This window comes from Passer domesticus, chromosome 16 (genome assembly GCF_036417665.1).
Source record: "Passer domesticus isolate bPasDom1 chromosome 16, bPasDom1.hap1, whole genome shotgun sequence".
NCBI classification, from domain to species: Eukaryota; Metazoa; Chordata; class Aves; order Passeriformes; family Passeridae; genus Passer; species Passer domesticus.
This window is the reverse complement of record NC_087489.1, coordinates 15,140,235-15,159,427: the sequence shown is the minus strand read 5'-3', so window position 1 is coordinate 15,159,427 and position 19,193 is coordinate 15,140,235. Positions and strand designations below refer to the sequence as shown.

At 40.9% G+C, this 19,193-nt stretch overlaps 1 protein-coding gene across 6 annotated transcripts in view; it reads right to left on the bottom strand.

Annotated features, from left to right (window-relative positions):
• The window catches only part of PREX1 (phosphatidylinositol-3,4,5-trisphosphate dependent Rac exchange factor 1), a 116,467-nt gene that overhangs the window by 49,330 nt on the left and 47,944 nt on the right, over positions 1-19,193 (bottom strand). For 5 of the 6 annotated variants that reach the window (XM_064391884.1, XM_064391882.1, XM_064391883.1 and 2 more), the window contains exons 3-8: positions 16,350-16,472; positions 11,495-11,599; positions 8,562-8,663; positions 4,091-4,252; positions 3,545-3,678; positions 134-249 (exon numbers count right to left, since the gene is read on the bottom strand). In XM_064391884.1, coding sequence (XP_064247954.1) covers positions 134-249; positions 3,545-3,678; positions 4,091-4,252; positions 8,562-8,663; positions 11,495-11,599; positions 16,350-16,472 — 742 coding nt within the window. Of the gene's footprint in view, positions 1-133; positions 250-3,544; positions 3,679-4,090; positions 4,253-8,561; positions 8,664-11,494; positions 11,600-11,979; positions 12,116-16,349; positions 16,473-19,193 lie in introns of those variants that run through there. The other variant, XM_064391887.1, reaches the window with a different exon arrangement.

Genomic DNA, 19,193 nt, shown 5'->3' with positions numbered 1-19,193 from the left:
TGCTCCAATAATCTAGGTGCAACATAAATTGCTTCAGATTTCACTAAAGGAGATGGACAAGTACTTTTGCACCACCTTCCAACACAACATCTGAACTTGCTGTGCTTATAAAAGACAATATTTAGTCACTTACCTGTTCCATCTTCCACATTCTCTACTTCCATGACTTCTGTATTTATTCTGCCCCTGAAGATATAAAGGGACCCATTGATTGACTTTGTCCTTCTAGATGCTTTTTTCCCAGTAACTCTGCAATTATAATGAAAACTGTTACAACACATAAGCAAATGGTCTAACATATATATCAAAAACTTAATTTGAGAGATGACTATTAAAGGAGGATTCCAATATAGTGACTGGTGGTATTTGACCACACCTCTGATGTTTAACAATTGGAATACTAATTCAGATTTCCAAGATAGGTGTGTACCAGTGTTAGCACAGCAATAACAAGCTTGTTTTGCCAGATTATGTGAAGATGTGGGTGGCTTCAAGATTTACATTCTTGATGACTGACTGAAATACATGTCCATGAACAGCACATGGCCTCGGGATGACAACTGCAGCATCACCTGACAACATTACATTTGACTCCTCTGTTTGCTGAAAGCTGTGATCATTTTGTGGTATGCACCAAACTTCAAATATGAAATGAACTACATAAAGAGGCCAGTGTCAGAGGCCTGCCACATGTGTTACATTTTGTAGGGAAAATTCTGCTGGGGCAATTTTGCACCCAAGTTTACATTCTTATCCATAAGCTTTATAGTGTCTCTGTTGAATGCAGGAAAGCACTTTTCATAACTACTTATGTTCTGATTTTTATGGCTAAAATGGGTTTAAAACTATCCAAGTGACACCTGTTGTGCTTTACTATCCAAGAATAACCCTGCTATGCAAGCCAAAACACAACTGGTCAAATGGTCATTAAGAGGTGGCAGGTGTCCAAATTCCAGTCAGTGAAGGTTCTGCTGTGGCAATTTGCCAGTACCTTGTACGTGAGATTCAAAAAATATTGCAGTAAAAATCAGCTGGGGAAAAAATTTCTTGTCAGAGTGAAGTACCTATAATAAACTGAGATGAGATGAGAATCACCAATTTTTTCTGAACATTTTTTCTTTTACAACTACCTTTAGTAACAAATAGACATTTGGTGATGACCACATATTTACATCCAATCAGACTGACAGGGACTGTGATCTTGGAGCTATTGTATCCTTTCCTAAAGACAATCCTCAAGTCAAAAGAAAACCTGTTCTGGCAGCCCTAGGGAAACCCTTTAACTGTTCAGCCTATTTCCCTACATGAAACATATTGTTCCTGACATCAGGATTCAATCCTGCTAAAACCAAAAAACAATACTCAGCTCTGAAAATCTATGTCATCATTTTGACAGACTTCCCTACACTTCTGCAAAATGAGTTATTGCAGAGCTAAAATCACAGATCTAATTTTGATTCTAAACACATCTTACACTGGATGTGACAATCCTACTCCTAATTTATGTTATTGTGAAAAAATATGATGTCCAGATTGGAATGCTGCATTGTTGACTACTTATCAAAGACTGAGCCCTGAATTCTGACTGCATTTATAAATCAATACTCCACTGATTTCTGCACGTTAACGTAACATAATGAGATGAAAACTAAGTCATTTAATCTCAAATTAGGAACAGACAGAGACAGTTTCTTAATGGGGTTTCAGTTTTTTTAAAGCGTGTCCCACAAACATGTCAGTTTGAGAGCAGCTGGCCAAATGGATACAATACACCAATGGAAAAGACATCGATTTCCATTCTAGACTAATTATAATAGCAGCGAGACAGCAGAAATATCCAAAATTAAAGTAGCTCAGTGATCAAAATATATGTTGTACATTAGGCAACTCCCAGAAGACTTAATGAAATATTATACTTTTTAGTGGAAATCAGATCCTCAACATCCCATCAGTTTGAGTTACATTGTCAGACAAAGGTAAACAATACCAATCCCTTGAGAAAGCCAAGTGTTACAGCAGGCTCCTCCAAGATCAACCCAAACTACAGAGGAGCTTGGTAATGTCTCTGTATAAAAAGAAAGTTCTGCTTAAAGGGAATTAGAACATTTTGCTTTCAAAACCTTAGTGTTCCAGGAAAACTGTCTGGGCAGCGCTGGAGTTAGGCTAACCTCAACTACAAATAGGCTAGAAAAACAGTTTCTAAGAGCTCTGAAGGAGTAGAAGATTAGCATCGAATTAACTGGGGTTTCTTTAAGGAATAGTTTCTCTTAAAAAGCATACAAATTTCTCAACTCTGTTTCATATAGACTTTTTGACTTTGTAAATCTGGTAAAGGGTCCAAGTGAAGTGTTTCCTCTCCTTTATGTCATTTCAGAGTCAGAATGCTTCAGGTAGATAACATTTTAAGTCTTTTAGATTTAACGGTATTTTTTTTTTAATTTAAACATCTATATCTCATCTGATTTTGAATGCAGGTGTCACCTAATAATTTGTATTTAGGTTGTATAAATTCAGCATTATGGACACAAAAATGTCTGAACATTACTGAAATTAGCTTTCACAGCTTAATGGTTCCAAAATTTCTACCGTTTCCTTGAGGGGAAAAAAAAGAGAAAGAAAAAGAAAAAAAAAAAGATAAACCACCCAAAATTTTGAGAAATGCGAATTTTCTTTGGACAGAATACTGGTTTTACAGAATTTCTGATTGGGTTGGCCATTCTATTTGGCCATCACCAGTAAGGAAGTATAACTTCAAGCAGGGGGGATTGTATTACAGGGAAGGGATGTAAAGGAGAAGGGAGTGCAGAAAATGCATTGTAAATTCAGAACAGACCAAGACTCGTGAGAATGAGACTGAGGTTGTGAAGGTGAAAAGCTCAGGAACTGAAATACTGTATAATTGTCGCAGAAGCAAGTTCCCTTCCACTCTGCCAATGCTATTTGAATTACAAGCAGCAAATGTTAGTAATACTTAAGGTTTATCAGGTGGGATGATGTAAAAAAAATTACCAGGATAAGAGAGTAAGACAACAAACAGAGCACATGGACTGTAAATGCTGACAGCAACAGCCAAATGTTCATCTCTTTCTCACTCCCCTGGGTCCTGCACCTATTTTATGTTTGCTTAGTCTTCCACTTTCCCCTGTCTTGGCTTTTTATCATTTTTCACATCACTCTCTTATGCTTAGCATAATTTCACAATTTAAATTGGCACCTTCACATAATTCCTAGAGATGCAGCTGCCCTTGGAAGCTTGTTGTCTGTAAGAACTCACCCTGAGCTTTAGCTGTACTGTTTTAACTCCTCTTTGGACTGCACACTTTTCAGAGGGGCACTCTGATACTGCCTGGAATATATATCCTACCACATAGTGACTTCTCTCCCCTATTGCCTAAGTGATAGAAATAGTCAAGAACAGAGGAAATTTCCACCTGTGACTCAGCCCTACAGAGCAACAGAGAATACAGTGAATGATCAGTAATTGATCACAGCTTCCACCTACAAATCTTCTGAATGGTAAAAATGAAAATACAGAGGGACTCACCTGGATTTCCTCTTGCAATAGACCAGGAGATTATCAAACAGAAAGAACACTCTCTCCTGGATGTTTCCTGCTGAGATTTTTAACAAAGTCCCTTGCAGCAAGAGCTGTGTGCAAATATCTGTCAGATTTGACCCCTGAAACACAAAAAAGAGAGATTAACTTTCCTTTATGAGTGCACAATGAAGATCTTTTACTAACAAGTCCTCATTTTATCTGCCATTAAACTGTGAAATAACTGATGTTCTCATAAGGATTTCACCCAGATCTATTTGCCTTTAAGTGAGATCTGCCCATTAGAAATGTCAGCTCCATTCCAGATCTAACACCTTCCTTTCTTTCATAATCTGCTTGTTCTGCTACAATTTAACACCAGCCTACACACACAAAATACACATTAAATTCTAAATTCCTCTGAGTGATGCTGCCCACACCTTCAAGAGTGTTTACATGTCACAAAAGAAACAGAAATAAATCCCTGTACACAACATGAGTCATTAAACTGTGTAGTCAATAGCCTCCAGGGAGCTTGATGGTCCTGCATCCCACCTCCCATCCTTCAATGTGGGACTGCAACTGCTCAAGGGCTTCCAGTTTCTCCATCTGTCTCTTGGTCTCGTTGATATTTGTACAGACTGTCTTCATTGCCTGCAGTGCATTCTGGACAGCTGGGTGATCAGGATGCTTAGAGGGAGTCCTCTTAGCTAATTCCTACCAAAAAAAAAGAGAAAACATGGAAACTGAGAAGTCGTTCATGGAAAGGTATGAGCATTAGCGAGCAACCCTGCAGGAAAATGCCAGAAACATTGCAAAACTAAAGAGAATTTGGGGGCATTTTACTGCAGGTGCATTTTACCTGCTCTGTGCCACAGCTCCCGGCATGCCCCACCGTGGCTTCAGAGCTGTGGCCCTACAGCTTCACAGAGATAACAAAAGACAACATACTCCTTCATTTATCAGTTCAAAAAGTTAAGTTAACCGACAGTTCAGCTCCAAATGTGCTTGAAAAAGAAAAAAAAAGGCAAAAAAACCCAAACAACCTTTCTGTAAACATATATGTTCCTGGGAGTTTTATACTTGTATTTTACAGTTTGTAATATTTGCCTGTACTAACCAGAAAATAAATGATACATCAGATTTCCTCTGTGTACCTGCAAATCACAATAGTTTTTTTATTCTGCACATTGTTAAAACTTGTAATTTATGTCAATGTCTCTGCAGGGTAAACACTTGACAAGCGATGGTGGATCAGATAAAATAGATTAGCTTCAATATGCCACTGAACCTACAACATATGCTAATTTAAAATGCAACAAAAACATGTTTCTGGTTTTATAAATATCAGAAGTTATTTGTGATTATATATATGCATGGAAGACAAAAACATGATTTATAAATTGGCAGTGCTTCTTAGAGCTCTTTAGAGAATAGACAATTTTTAATATTATGCTACATAGAGTTGGATTTCAACCACACAATGTCATGAATCTAAGAGCAACACAACTTTTCTTGGAGGCAGAAAGGAGGAGAGAAAAAGCCAATCCTCCAAAGATAAATATATTCAATTTCAGCCAAATAGAAGGTTCTGATTCTTGAACAGCTACAAGAGGAACGGAGAGACGAGGGAGGCAATAAGTTAAGCTTCCTTCATCCTGTTCCGTATTCACACCAGTGGCTTCCCATCTTTCCTTTCCCAAGTGCAAGCAGTGATTCATGAAGGCCTGTGTGTGCCACACTGCTGGGCTTTCCTTTCCAGGGGATTCTCACTCTGGTGACTCCTCTCTGCACACAGCTTTTTCTGCCCAGAAAAACTCTTCTCCACAGGAAGTAGTACATAATTACTCTCCTAATCACCCACGGACTTGTACACCCTCAGATGTTTTTAAAGGATGAGAGGTGGAATGTGCATTTCTGGCTGGAGTCTGAGCAAATCGTCAACAGACCAGACCTCAGGCAAGGTCCAAGCCCTGCGAGCTCTGGGCTCTCAGGAGCAGCGGGGTGTGGCTGTCATGTGCTGCACATTCCTCCTGTGCCAGAGGAAGGAGACAGAAGTGACTGTGCCTAATCCCCACACCATGGTGTGATTAACTCATGATTACCACTGCCCCAGGGTTTGCTTCTTGCTGACAGAAATGCTCTTTATTAAGGGGAAAAGACTATTTTTGTCCAGAGAGTGGTTTGCACAACAGCTGCTTCTACTCTTAAACAGTAGGATTGAGACTAGTTAATAGGTCCCACAATTAGCACGGGTGAGACAGAGCTGCCTTCACCCAAAACCCCATGCTGGAAGCATCTGCCCAGCAAATTCTCCAGCCACCCACTTGTGCTGGTGTCTCTTTATCTCTGCTACCTTCCTTCTTCCCTAAAACCAATGTCCCATCACAGCCAACAGTTTCATTTTGCTTGAGCCTAGTTCTAGGCCCTTTCTCAGTTATAAGGAACTAATTTACTGACTCACAAATTCTACACTGATTTTTTTATATGCTGTCTGAAGCAGACAAGAACTGCATTGGGGCAAAAATACTAATATTGTTATTTCTCTATTTGTGCAGAGATTACAAAATGCCATAGCTAAGTTTGAGTCCAATCCTTCAAATCACACAAAAGGCTTGCAAATTAGAATGAGAAAAAGCAACAAAAATTATATAACTCAACCCCCCCCAACCCCAAGCAAAAAAACCTCAACAAACTGCACCCACAAAAAACCATCCCACCCTCTCACCCTTCCTCCCAGAGAAAACCCCCAAACTGAAAAACCCATACAAAACCTGTTTAGTCAGGCACTTCAAAACTGCAATGTTCGTGTCCCAAAAACTGGGAAACTATAAATAAAATTGAAATGTATTGGCCACCATCATCTGAACCACTGTTCTGTCTCCATCATTTGTTAGTTAAAGAAACCCAAACAGCTTCATCTGAGAGCATGAGAAAACAGAAGTTCATCCTGTTGCAGGATGCCATATTTCATTGGAAATTACTGCAATGCTTACAGTGGATCAGCACTTGGAGATATTCTAGTGTATTATTCCTAACTAAGTAACTCAAATCAACTTCATGCCAGATTCTATTGTTCTGAAGAAGAACACACACACATATATGTTATTAATAAAAAGTAGTTACAGTATTTAAAATATGTGCCTTACCTTACTACTTCAGTTTACTTTCAAACACAAACAAGTCTGAATTACTTTGTGCATACTAGCTTTATCAAACCCACTTACTTGGCTACACTAAATACTTTCATTAGACAAGTTCATATCAAAGTTACCGGATAATCTGGATGTTCACAAACTCTTGCTGAAAACAAAGTAAAAGAGGAAAGAAGGCTAGCTTTGGTCTAAGACTTTACTCATCAACTGGAATACAATAGTATCTGTTTGCCCTGGGCATTAGATAAAGTAAGATCCAGTCCCCATGAATACAAAAGAGCTATTTCAGGAGCCATAACTGAAGTTCAGTAGCAAAGGGAGAACAAACACTTAATTTGAAGGTTGTGCTATTTTTAAATCTATCTCTTTTTCTCCTTGCTTGGAGAGCTCCATTTTCCTGGTCAGCACAAACAGAATCTGGTTGCGTTTTCCCTTAAGTATTTTCATGTCTGAGACATTTGTGTCTGGTCTGGTAATTTCATGCCAGCAACTATCAAATAAGTCTTGAATGAGACACAACTTATTCACTATGAATTCACTACCTTTGAGAATCAGAATCAACCACACTTTATAACGGTCACTGATATTTTCTGAGCTGAACAACTCCTAGTGTTATGGTATTATTTCACTAACTGAGGCAGATTTGTTGCCCACTGAAAACCTAATTCCTCTTTGCTTTTTCTTAAAAGTTTTATTTCCTGCACAGGAAGTTTCAACTAGTGTGTGATCTTTATCAGCCTGTATACAAGAAGAAATCTATAGCAAAATGGAATGCAGCCCCACGAGATGCCCAGTCATGGCCCTCCCTGCAAGGCTATTTGTTCAACAGGTACACGTGGGTCTGACACAGGGAGGGCAAATTCATCTTACCCCACTGTGGCTAGAAAGCAAGAAACTCTGTTTCAGTCTTCATCTTGGTGGTACTGGCATTGGTTTTCAAAGAAAGGATGTTTGGTTACCAGGAGTTTTGACATACATTCATCACAGAATTCCTACTTTCTTCCAGAACTCATAAAGAGACCTTTCTTTCAAAATATGAGGGAAAGTATTTGTATTTTTTTAATTACTTTTCTTTTAGTAAATACAGTGTGGCTCTAGCTGAAGAAGAGATTGACATCATGGAAGATAGATGGCTGTTAGCTGCAGAGTATCTACCAGGCCGCTGGGGGATGCAAGCTCTCCCAGCAACTTCTTTCTCCTTTTCCCTCTTCTTGTCCCCACCAGGCAGGTGACCCAGTCCTCACCAGGAAGGATGAGAGGCAAGTTAGCTCTTTTCAGATCCTTTATGCTTTATCTTCTATGGTAAGAATATCAACAAGGGGGCCAATTAGTGCCACATACCACAGTCATTTCTGGATTGACACCCTCGCATTGGGAAGTCATCTGAGACAACCAGAGTCTTCAAACAAGCTGCCAAACAGCTGTCAGAAGATATGATCATTACTGACCTTCTCACCATCAAACCAGAGATCTTGTAATGAAAAACATATCCCTTTAAGAGTCCCCAGAGCCATCCAGTCCCTCAGAACACATGCACAATTCTAGCTGAACACAGTTTTACAGGAAGTGGCTCAAACGGCCTGCACAAGCCTTCATAAACATCTGAAGAGCAGTAAAGTCAGAAGGCTTTGGTTAGTCAGTAAGTCACCCTGTCTGCTCTACCCAGACCATAACAGGATTTAGCAGCCTGCCAGCATCAGGAGGCTTTTTGCACATACCCATAAAAAAAAGCCATTTTCTTCAGAGAAGATCCAACTTTCAGAAGTGTAAATCAGGAAAGCAATAGTGACAACAAATGTCAGGGCTAAAAAAAATGCAGAATTACTCCAAGAATAAAACAATCATCTGGAGAAATACTTTCTCTGGTTTACCTTGAGCAGAAGAGGATATTTGCAAATTCTCTGAATTGGAGTCAGCAGATAACCCTCTAGTGGAATGTCTGTTGTCTTTCTGCCTCCCAAGAGCATGCAACCCTATAATCAAAAAAAGAAACAAAGGTAACCTCAGACACAAAGCTTTCAGATTTTTTTTTTGACACAATTTTGTATTTCTAAAATATGCCTTATGTTGAGAAAGTGCTTTACTACACCTAAGGTACAGGAAATGGCATTTCATTCACCACACAGTCATGAAGTCTGACATACAGCCATCAAGTCTGCAAAGTTCTGCAGGCATCAGCAGAAGAAAATTTGCTGTGGATAACAATGGCTGTGCAGAATGGTATCTTCCCAGAGAAATATTATATAGCTGGTGACTCAAAAACTATCCTAACAATACAATGGCAAATGGCAAACCTAGATGGACCATTACCTAAAATAATCCAATTCACCCTCACAACAGATATGACCCATTGTCTTTGTTCACTATATAAAGTTGTATACTGTTGGTCCAGAAAACTCTTGAAGGTTAAAATAAAGCCCACTAACTAGCAATCATGTAATTAACTTTAGTCCACTTCTTATGTCTGAAATGAACTGGAATTGAAACAAATTAGTCATCTGCATAACATCCACCAATTCTCTGGCAAAACATTATGCCTGAGCACAGCTGGAAAAACAGCCTGGGCACACTGGCTGGCTAACCAGCACACACGGAACTTCTCAATAGATTATGGAAATTAATTTCTCAGGATTCATATAGAAAGGGAGTTTAAGAACAGGGGATGACATCAGGAAAAAAACAACCCTTATAGTCCTTGACCTCCTCAATTTTTAACAATAATCTGTAACCTTTGTGACAAATCAATACTGGCCTACTCTGAGCTTTTTACACATTCCCTGATGATTCTACTGTTGGTTGCTGCCAAGAGACAGGTAGTAACTTCAGGTGGACTTCAAGTCTATTTCAGATTAATTATGTCCTGATTCCTATGCTCAACCATGAATATGGACTTTGCTCCAAAAGTCAATCCAGTTGCAAACCTGTCCTGCCCACACAGAAGTTGAACTTTAAATGCAGTTCAGCCAAGAAGTGCCTGCTTTGGGGCATCACCAGTAGTGCTTTCCGCTATGAAATACGTGCTGTGGCTCAGACACACTCTGAAATTTACTGAGCTTTTTGGCTATAGCTCTTCAATTCTTCTCTTCAAGGAATGTTCACAGACATCGTACATTAAATCTCCTTAGTCCTAACCAGTATTTTTATAGACAATTGTCTGTAAAATAACCTGTCCCCAGGCTATTCTAGATCTGTGGCACTGGCTACCCAGCTCACAATGGTCCCTGTCCAATTTCCAAGTCTCAAGTGATTCAGCCATTGCCATCTCTTCTTTCAGCCCTCTCTCTAGCTCTGGGCTCAAAACTGCCCTTTAACACTTACTGACTTCTCAAACACATTCTCACATTCTATGTTTCAGCAGCTGTGAGGGGGCAATCGGAAAAAATCTATCCTCACAAGTAAAGCTTTGTACTTTAGTGCTGCCTTTTCCACACAGTAGCATCATAGCACTGGTTTGGGAGGCAGAGAAGGGAAGGGAGGCCTGGAAGAAACTACATCACCACAGCTAAACAGACACATCAGTACAGCCCTACTTCCCATATCTACTGCAATTTTAATAGTCTCTTGGATTCAGGTGCTGCAACAAGACACAGCAGACAGTGTGACGTCTTTGTTGTCCCTCATAATCAGTTTGCCAGCTGCTGTCTCTAACACAAACAGAAAACTTTGTCAATCCAGTGGTACTGGAGAACATTCTGAAGGTTGGGTTTGCATACACCTTTCCTCATCTTTCTCATTGGTTTCCCTCAGCAGAAGCACCCAAAAAAGGAACTCATGAACAAGGTAAGGGTCATTTAGTAATTCAAAGTAATGGTTTGATAAGGTTCATTAAAACTCAGACATGACAGACTCTGCCTACACAACAGCACGAGGGTAGGCTCCTTCTGAGGTCTGTAACTTGTGGCTAAAGGAATGCTCTGGCCCTGCTTGTGACTGCTGTTTATACAGAAGTTTTCTTCTGCTGTACTACACTGGGAAAGAACATAACTTTCACAGCAAGCAAAAAAAAAGAGCAGAAAGAAAAGCAGGTCCTTTGCAAGAAAGACAGTCTTTATTTCACTTCATAGAATTTACTAGGAAAAAAGCTGATGTGACGTATTATTCCCTTACCTATGTGCCAACCCTGTTACAAATGCCACTCATCCATCATGGTCAAGAAAACAAGACATTGAAAAATCAATCAGAATTGGGGTGAAAGTAAGGAGGAGAAACAACCAAGAAAGGAAAGAAAAGTAAGGAAGAAGGCAGTGCCCACTGACTGTTTCCCCTTCCAGCCCAGCCTCTAAGGCATGTTTGAAGGCTACATGGCCACAGTCCCTCCTTGGATGGGAGTTAGGTTACTTTTGATGTAAGCAGCAATGATGCACTCAAAACAATTCATCCAGACTACATTGCTTGCCCACAACTGGACTCATGGAGAAAAGGGTGTCAGAAGCAGGTCACATTTTTCTCATGAGCCTGCAAATGGTGAGTTGGTCAGAGAACTGAGGAGGGAACCAAATCCAGGGAACTAGTCTGTCTTGTTGCTGACTTATTGCATTACTCCTTGTATCATCTGTGCTTGTTTTTTCTGATGATTTTTCAAAAAGAAAATCTTCCTTGTTTCCATTGCTATCACTTCTGCTGGCAGCGCTCAGTTCTGTGCCTCAACTCATCAGTGATTTCAGTACCCCTCCACCCTGAGTGCTCCATACCTGCAATGGGTAATACCTGCAAAATGCCCAGCATTCCTGGGATACCAAAGAGTTATTATGAGCAAAAGGCAAAGTCAGATCATCCAGTCAAGAGTGCTAGAGAAGGTGCTTACCAAAAGGAATGTTCTCACTGTGGGGATCTTGTTCAATTCCATCAGCAGTCTGAGTGCTTTCTCGTGGTTGCTACAGTACTCCTCGTACACAAAGAATTTGTCTTTCTGCAAGGAAAAACAAAGTAACTTATTGACTCAGACACCACTGGAGAGATTATTTTGCCACAGCCTGCTACCAAATTCTTTATAAAGAGAGGTGGACTCCAAGTGGCATTAGCATTGGAGTTTTCAGAAGTATGTGACACGCGTAATGTGAGTAATGCATATAGGTGCTCACTAATTCCTGGCTTACTCTGTTTTAAGTTAACAGAGATTTTTCTGAGCACTGAGACTTACAGCACTTTTCCTCTTAATGCTTTACTGAGATCATAGGTATTCTTTCCTGAAAGGAGGGATTTTGCTATCTTGGGAATACTTGCATGTGTGTCAGGATATCCCATGAAAGTAGCCAGAAGCAAAACAAAGCCAGGAGTAAGGAGGCTCACCACTCCTGCAGGAGGAAGAAAGCCAGGTGGCTGGGAAGAGCCAAGGCTTGAAAGAAGCTCTGAGATCTGGAGGGGAACTATAACACAAAGCAGTCAGCTGGAAATCCCCTGCCTTTCAAGGGGTGTGAGACAGGCCCCAGTAGGCTGGTTGGTTTACTTTGTGCTCTGAAATAAGCAGCAGACAAAATTTAACAGATATATATAATAGTTTCTGTAACTGGAAGAATTTCACTAAATACACACCAAATAACCAACATATTATAGATACTAAAGAAAGGGAAGGGTATCTTCACAACTAGATTGAGCTACTAACACTGTGACATGTCACACCCACCAGCACATGCTGGAATGAAATCCCCTGTTAAGAAATGAAGGTCAGCTGGCAGGTCAGGGTCAGCAAGTTCTGCTCTACTGATCTTCAGATTCAAAGACAGCGCAACGCCTTCTATCTAAAATGATCAGAGACGCTGAACCCATTGCAAACACTAGATATCTGGAAACACTGGAGTGATTCACAAAAGTAGCAGGAACAACCATTTCCATGCCCAAGCAGATAAGGCAAGGGGTGAGTTGATCCTCTCAAAGCTGGTAGGAAGGGCTGAACTTTCAGAAGCTATATTCAGAGCTTCCAATATTCCATTCACCAGAATAAAAGGAGGGTCATGAGATTGTATTAGGCTTTAGGCAAAATGAATGATTCAGAAGCCAAAAAAACCCCATCATTTTTGAGGGCTTTTTGTGATAGCACTTTATTTCCTGATTCAGGTTAGCTTCTATGCCATAATGCATCATAATGTGGAGGCACCAAGACAAGCTAGTTTGCATATAAAAAATAATTTCAATGCATTAGTGCGGCACTCTGCAGAGTAATGAGTGAGGCTTTCCAGAGAGACCATCTCAGAGCACCAAGCCTTGCAGAGTTTGCTGTTGCATTCACAGCAGGATTCTGGTCTGAAAACATTCTATCTGAACCTTTTAATCTCCCCAGAATTTGGAAGTTTGGGGTTTTTTTGAGTTTTGATTGGAGTCCTGGCACTCTTAAAGCTTACTGTGTCAGCAGACGGTACTTTCAGCATTCAGCTACTTTTAAGACTGCTTGCAGTGATCCCAGCAAAAAAACTACTGCTAGCTGAAGGAGTTTACTAGCAGGAAACCATGGGACTACATGTCCCAGCTGCAGTCACTGTATTCCCTTTGCTACTGTCACAAGGAAAAGAAATTGCATTTATGTTAGTTTAGGAGAATTTGACATTCTGGTCAGATATTCAATGGTAGATAAACTTGTTCAGAGTTCCGTAAAATGCTTCTGGGCTTGATTTAATTAATTTTTCCTTTCTTGGTACTTCAAAAGCAAGAACTGAAAATCAATAGATGTATGTCCAAACACAAGAACAATGGTACAGAGCAAATAAAACAACAGCCACAAAGGGTATGGTGCAAAAAGCTGGAATGCAGATGTTCAGGACTTTTACCCTTCATCGGCAGCTGCTCATGTTGCTACTGTGGTGCAATACTGGGAAGCTGCAAAGAAACAAAAGTTTCTGACCATCAGATGCAGGAAAAGGCAGGCCTTGGTCCACAGCACAACAGAAGAAAAGGCAACAGGATTGTTGTGAACCATAAAAACAGGAGAGTTACAGAGTAAAACAGACATAGATGTTTTTCCAACATCTCCACTCACTTCTCAACTCCCTGGATGCACACAAGCACCATGTTTGACACTAAAACCAGCAGCCATTAACACAGAATCATCCGTTACATCAGTGCACCCAAAATGTCACTGCTCACGTTTCTGACTGCAGCTTTGAGTGCCTGGAGTTTGCGAGGCTATATTTAGATGACGACAAAATCCTTTTGCCAAAGCTCAAGACAGTACAATAATTATACACACACCAGAGTGCTTTTCTCAAGTCTTTCCCAGCTGTACCCCATGCTGTCGACCCACAAATATGAGAACTATGCTTAAAATTACTCCATGTCTGAAGTGTTTCATTTCCTCTCTGGGTGATACTCAGTCGTAGGCTCTCCCATAGCCTGGTGAGGAAATTATCAGTTACATAATTACAGATGTTAGCCCAGGAATTCTAAACCTGCAGTTACTCTAGGTAAAGTGCAATTATGGTCAGAGATGTGACCAGATAAAAATGGCACTTTCTTACTCAGCAAATCTGCTGGATACACAGCTAGACCTTGTGTTTTGGTGACAGAAGTAAGACTGTACTGTTCCCAGTTTGGTTAAAATAAGTCTTTAACAATTAGTTTATTCTCCAAATATGTTATTTTGGATCCATTAGTACGGCCCACAAATTAATGCAAATTTGAAAACAGTTTTGACTAGAAAAAAGCAAATAAGACTTTGGAAAACTGTAACATTTTATTTGAACATATTTTTAACAAGGCATGGCATTTTCTTGTTTCAAAGCAGGCTGAAACCAACCTTGTCAACATCAAAAACCTAAAAAGAAGACATAATTCTCAATGAAACAACATCCCCAATGACTTAGACAGTAAAACTGATCACTCATGCAATATAGCTCCAAAAAATGAGCATAACATATTTCCCTAGAACAAGATTCTAGCTATTACATCCCCAAGCCTCTAGCAATATGGCAATATCAGAAACAAAGGATCAGACAATTCTCTGCCCTTCTGCTCCACACAGTCACACCCTTTCCTGCCCTGCAAAAGCGAGCCTGTGCTCACAAAGTGTGGTCACTCCATGGTCAGTGCATGTGCCCTCTCTGACATTAGAGACACGTCCCACATGCTGTTTTTGTTTAAGGCTGTACACTGGATTTGGAGTGAATATTCAAGGATGTTCTGTACCATCTGTCACAGTCACAGTGAACCACAGCTCCAGAATAAACTCTAGCACCTACCATCAGACAATGAATTTCTGATCACCCAGCCAAATGGAGTACAGTAGGGCAGACAATGTCTGTCTTCTGAAGGAAACAATTTTTCAGACCTGAATATTAGATCACGCACATTTCATAACCTCTTAAAATATTTCAAAAAGACAATGTGCATTGATTTCTTTTTTGGAATTCTTGCAAAATCTGCTTGCTCGCTTTAGGTGTCACTCAAGACTTGAATCCTTCTGAACTAGAGGTCCTTGGGACAATATTGGGCCCATAACAACTACCATCCCTTTATGTATTCAAAAAAGGTGTCAGTGTGGCACTTGAGCACATGGTTTAATAGTGAACATGGTGGTGGTGCTGGGTTGACGTTGGCCCCAAAGGTCTTTTCCAACCTTGATGATTCCATGATTCTATAAAAGCAGTGTTCTGTTTCTGAAAGCGGGTGGATCGTTGCCAAGTAAGGCTCTTCTAGGCCAAGACAGACCAGGAAAAGCCAGGCCTATGCAGACTAGAGGACATTAAGGATACACAAATCTCATGAAGAGGACCCAAGCCCTGCAGTCTGATGGAACTCCACATGGTGATTCTGGGGATTTCTACAAGGATATATGATACACAGAAACTTAGAGAAAACATGGTCCACTAGAAAAATGCAGTGTCTGGATAAAACAATGCTTCAAGAATTCTCAAGCTTGATTTTTAAAGTATTTTTAACACTAAGTTTCTAAAGAAAAGCACCTCTGCTAACATCCAGCTGCTGTCAAGTACTGGACTCATAATCAGGACCAGGAATGACCCTGCCAGGTGATCACAACAGTGGATACACCACTACATTCAAGATTCAGGGGCCTTGTGTCGCTTCCTCACTGCAAGCTCCCCACAGCACTCACTGTGATTTGATGATAATGAAAAAGCAGCACTGAGGGAGTTCCAGCACTTATGAGCATATTGCAACAACAGAACCCTGCCCAAAACAAAAGACCAAAGAAATGTTCCCAACGGTTTCCCTGGGTGAAACAGCGAGCACAGCTGCTGCAACCTGCGAGCCCAGGCTGCTGCAAGGCTGCACGGACACCCAGGCTGCTGCAAGGGCTGCTTGGGCAGGGAGCATGACCATCACACACCCCTGCCTGCAACACAGGCAAGCACCTGCAAGAGTACTGTTTCTGAGGCACTTGAAATTGTGCTGCTTTTTTGAAACTTTTGGAACAAAAGCAGACCAATTCTCAGCAATAAAATGTGATGAGATGGGTGAGAAAAGAAAGAAAAAATTCAACACGAAAGGGAAGAGTTTCTAAAAATATATAGTTGTTTAGCTCAGTTTGATGTGAAGTCCATTGTTCTAACTTCATTCACAAGTTTTTTCCCACCCTACCTACAATTTTCATACAAGACACACATTGTCATAGTATTGCTACAAGCCTTAGAGATTAGGGCTTGCTAAGGGGCCGGAGAGCTTATGACAGGAAACTGTATTTTCAGATAGCATTAAGTCATTGTACTTACAAATTTTAAGAAAACATTTCCCAGTTCATGCTGAGACTGGGGTTCTGGTTGCAAACAAAATTCCAGAGCAGCCAGGAACTCCTTGTGAACACCGAGAATGTCTTCAATGTTAGAAAATAAGATCTGAAATATAAGGAGAAGAACATTGCTCATTTTTAATATATGTCAATGGTTTTTGCTAAGTAGTAATGCCAAAATACTGTGGAGCTTTAGACTTACCATGATAGAATCCAGAGCTCAGACAGGGACTTGTAAAGAATGAATTACACTGTATTTGCCCCTTTCCTAGCCCCCTATAAAAACATTTACCGCTACTGAAGTACCTGCTGTAAATTAAGGTTATCTTTGCAGACCCCTGAGCATGATAAATGAAAGCAACCTCTTTTAAGTCTTGAGAATATTTCCTATGAGAACAGCCAGGTAAATGGAACGACAAGGCCAAACTCATTTTGCAGGAGACAGAAGCAGGGAGTAGTTTGCCTTTCCTTCCCATGCATTAGAAATCCCTTTCTGGAAGAAAGGGACTTGAAGGTATCACACACAAGGATGTACCTGTAAATAGGAGACAAAATTTGCCATATGGAATCCAGCCTTACACTGCCCAGAGTACAGAATAGTGTACATTTCTCACACACCTCAAGAGCAGCATTTAGCGTTCCCTTTCACTGACCTCAGTGACATCAAAAGGCACAAGTAGAGGGGAAGAGGTCCCTCATTCAACCTTGTATTAAAAGGTAATGGTGACAGTTAAATGATCCCTGTGATTAGAATATACGTGTGCTAAAGGGTAAACTGCCAGGGTGAAAGATGCTATAAACACATATAAACACATTATAAATCTTGGTCATTTTCATACAAAATATGAGAAGAAATGTGAATCCACGTGTAGGAGATGGAATACTACCTAGAGAGGGGCAGAAGTCCCGATGTGAGGTGACAAGCCATCAGTACTGGCAGCCAGTGGAGGGAATGCTAAATGGGCAGAGTAAATCCTGAAGTCTGCAGTGACATATGTGTTGCAGACAAAGTTTCTATCACTTTGCTTTAACTACGTCACTTGCAAAAAGAAGACCTGCAGTGCAGTCAAGCAAGCTTTCACATTCTGTGCCAGAAGTGGATTAACAAGCAAGAAGAAAACATCTGTCAGGGACGATTTTATCCATCAGAAGCAGTCTTCAGGGGTGGTTTGTGATCCAAGGAGTACCTGTGCAAGCCAATGAATTCTGAGGTGATCAGTAAAGCTCTGCTTGCAGCAGAATTTGCAGGTAAGAGTCACTTGAAAATCAAGGCAGCAGACAGACCATGACTGTACATGCTCCTGTACCAAATCCAGTTACCAGCCTTGTGCACACCCTCAAGTTGTACTGCCCTCAAACTGCTCTATCAGTGAAGCGACAGCAGTGATGCTGGGAGCATAGCATATAGAGTAACGCGTCAGGAGAGTTATTCGCACATGAGGCAGTGAATAAATTCAAACCAATTTTTTATGATGTTGCTGCAGCTGTTAGTCACTGGCGCACTTGTAAAATCTGGGCCTGGCACAGGACTCAATGTGGCCTTTCTGGAGAGGGCTACAGTGGCCAAAGATTACTGAAATCTCTGGTGCTTAGCACCAGCTGTAGGAGAAATCTGCAAAATAATACTGGAGACAATAACCCAACTTATCTTAAAAACCACTTTTTCCTTTTGCTCAGAGGTGAGTGATTGCCTGAATGCCCTGTATTTTCCTCTAGGCATTTCTGCACGTGAAGAGAGTAAAGACGGGCTTCTCCTTTCATAAGCTGCCAAATCACTTTTATAGTCTTTTCTACTGTCAGCCATATCACAGCTCTCTGGTGACTCAAGACACATTATATCAGCAGGCAGATTATCAGAAGTCCCAACACCACCTTGCTTTTCCTGGCTTTACTAGCTAGGTGGGAGAAAGGAGTGGGAAATAAAAACCAAGTATCTTTCAACTGCAGGGAAGACAAATTATTTGGTAGAGCAGGAGATGGGGGGTGGAAGGAGGAGACAATATTAACTCTGGAAACTATGGACATATGAAAACTGTGCCTTGTAATTCTGTTTCACCAGAAACAGGCATAAGCCTTTTATTACTGAAGGGAAGGAAGTTCTCTTATGGAAAGCTGGGTATTGTAATAACAGCAATAAATGAGGTTTCACAGTGGCCTCAAAAAGATCCCCCTCTGACATTTCAAGAATGACACAAAAATAAAGTGGTACTTCCCCAGAGGAGTATGGGGAAACTTCAAGTACAAATTCTGCTGTACAGGATTTGTAGGCACTGCATCTGATTATGTGGGAGTCATTCATTTTGATGACATGAATAATGATAGAATAATAATTTTCACCAACATCAACAAATAGTTGTGTAAATTTATTTTCATGCAGAGCTTAGTTTCTGCACACTTCTATGTACACAAAATCTACTGTCACTTATCACTTGTCTACTTTTTCTTCAGCTACCCCTGAACTTACTCCAGTTGCTAGACGGTGAGTTTTTGGAGAGTGGGGATTTCCAGATTTGAAGACATCAAGAGGCTGAGCTCCACCAAGCTGCCAGCAGTCTTGTTCCCAGCCCCTTCTGATGCCAGCCAGTCAATACCACACCTTGCTGGCCTGAAGAACTGACAGCCAAGGCGGGGCTGGAACCCTGCTCACCTAGAACACGCAGGAAGCCTGGCACAGGAAACGGAGGAGCCAGCCAGGGGAAACGCGCCAGCTGCAGCACTGCAGGTGTGACACAGCTCCTGCAGCTGCCCTGCTCCCACGGGCTACAGGGCAAAGCTGCTGCCGATTCAGGAGCTCCAAAGGGGCGCAGTAAAGCACCATCCCGTGGCA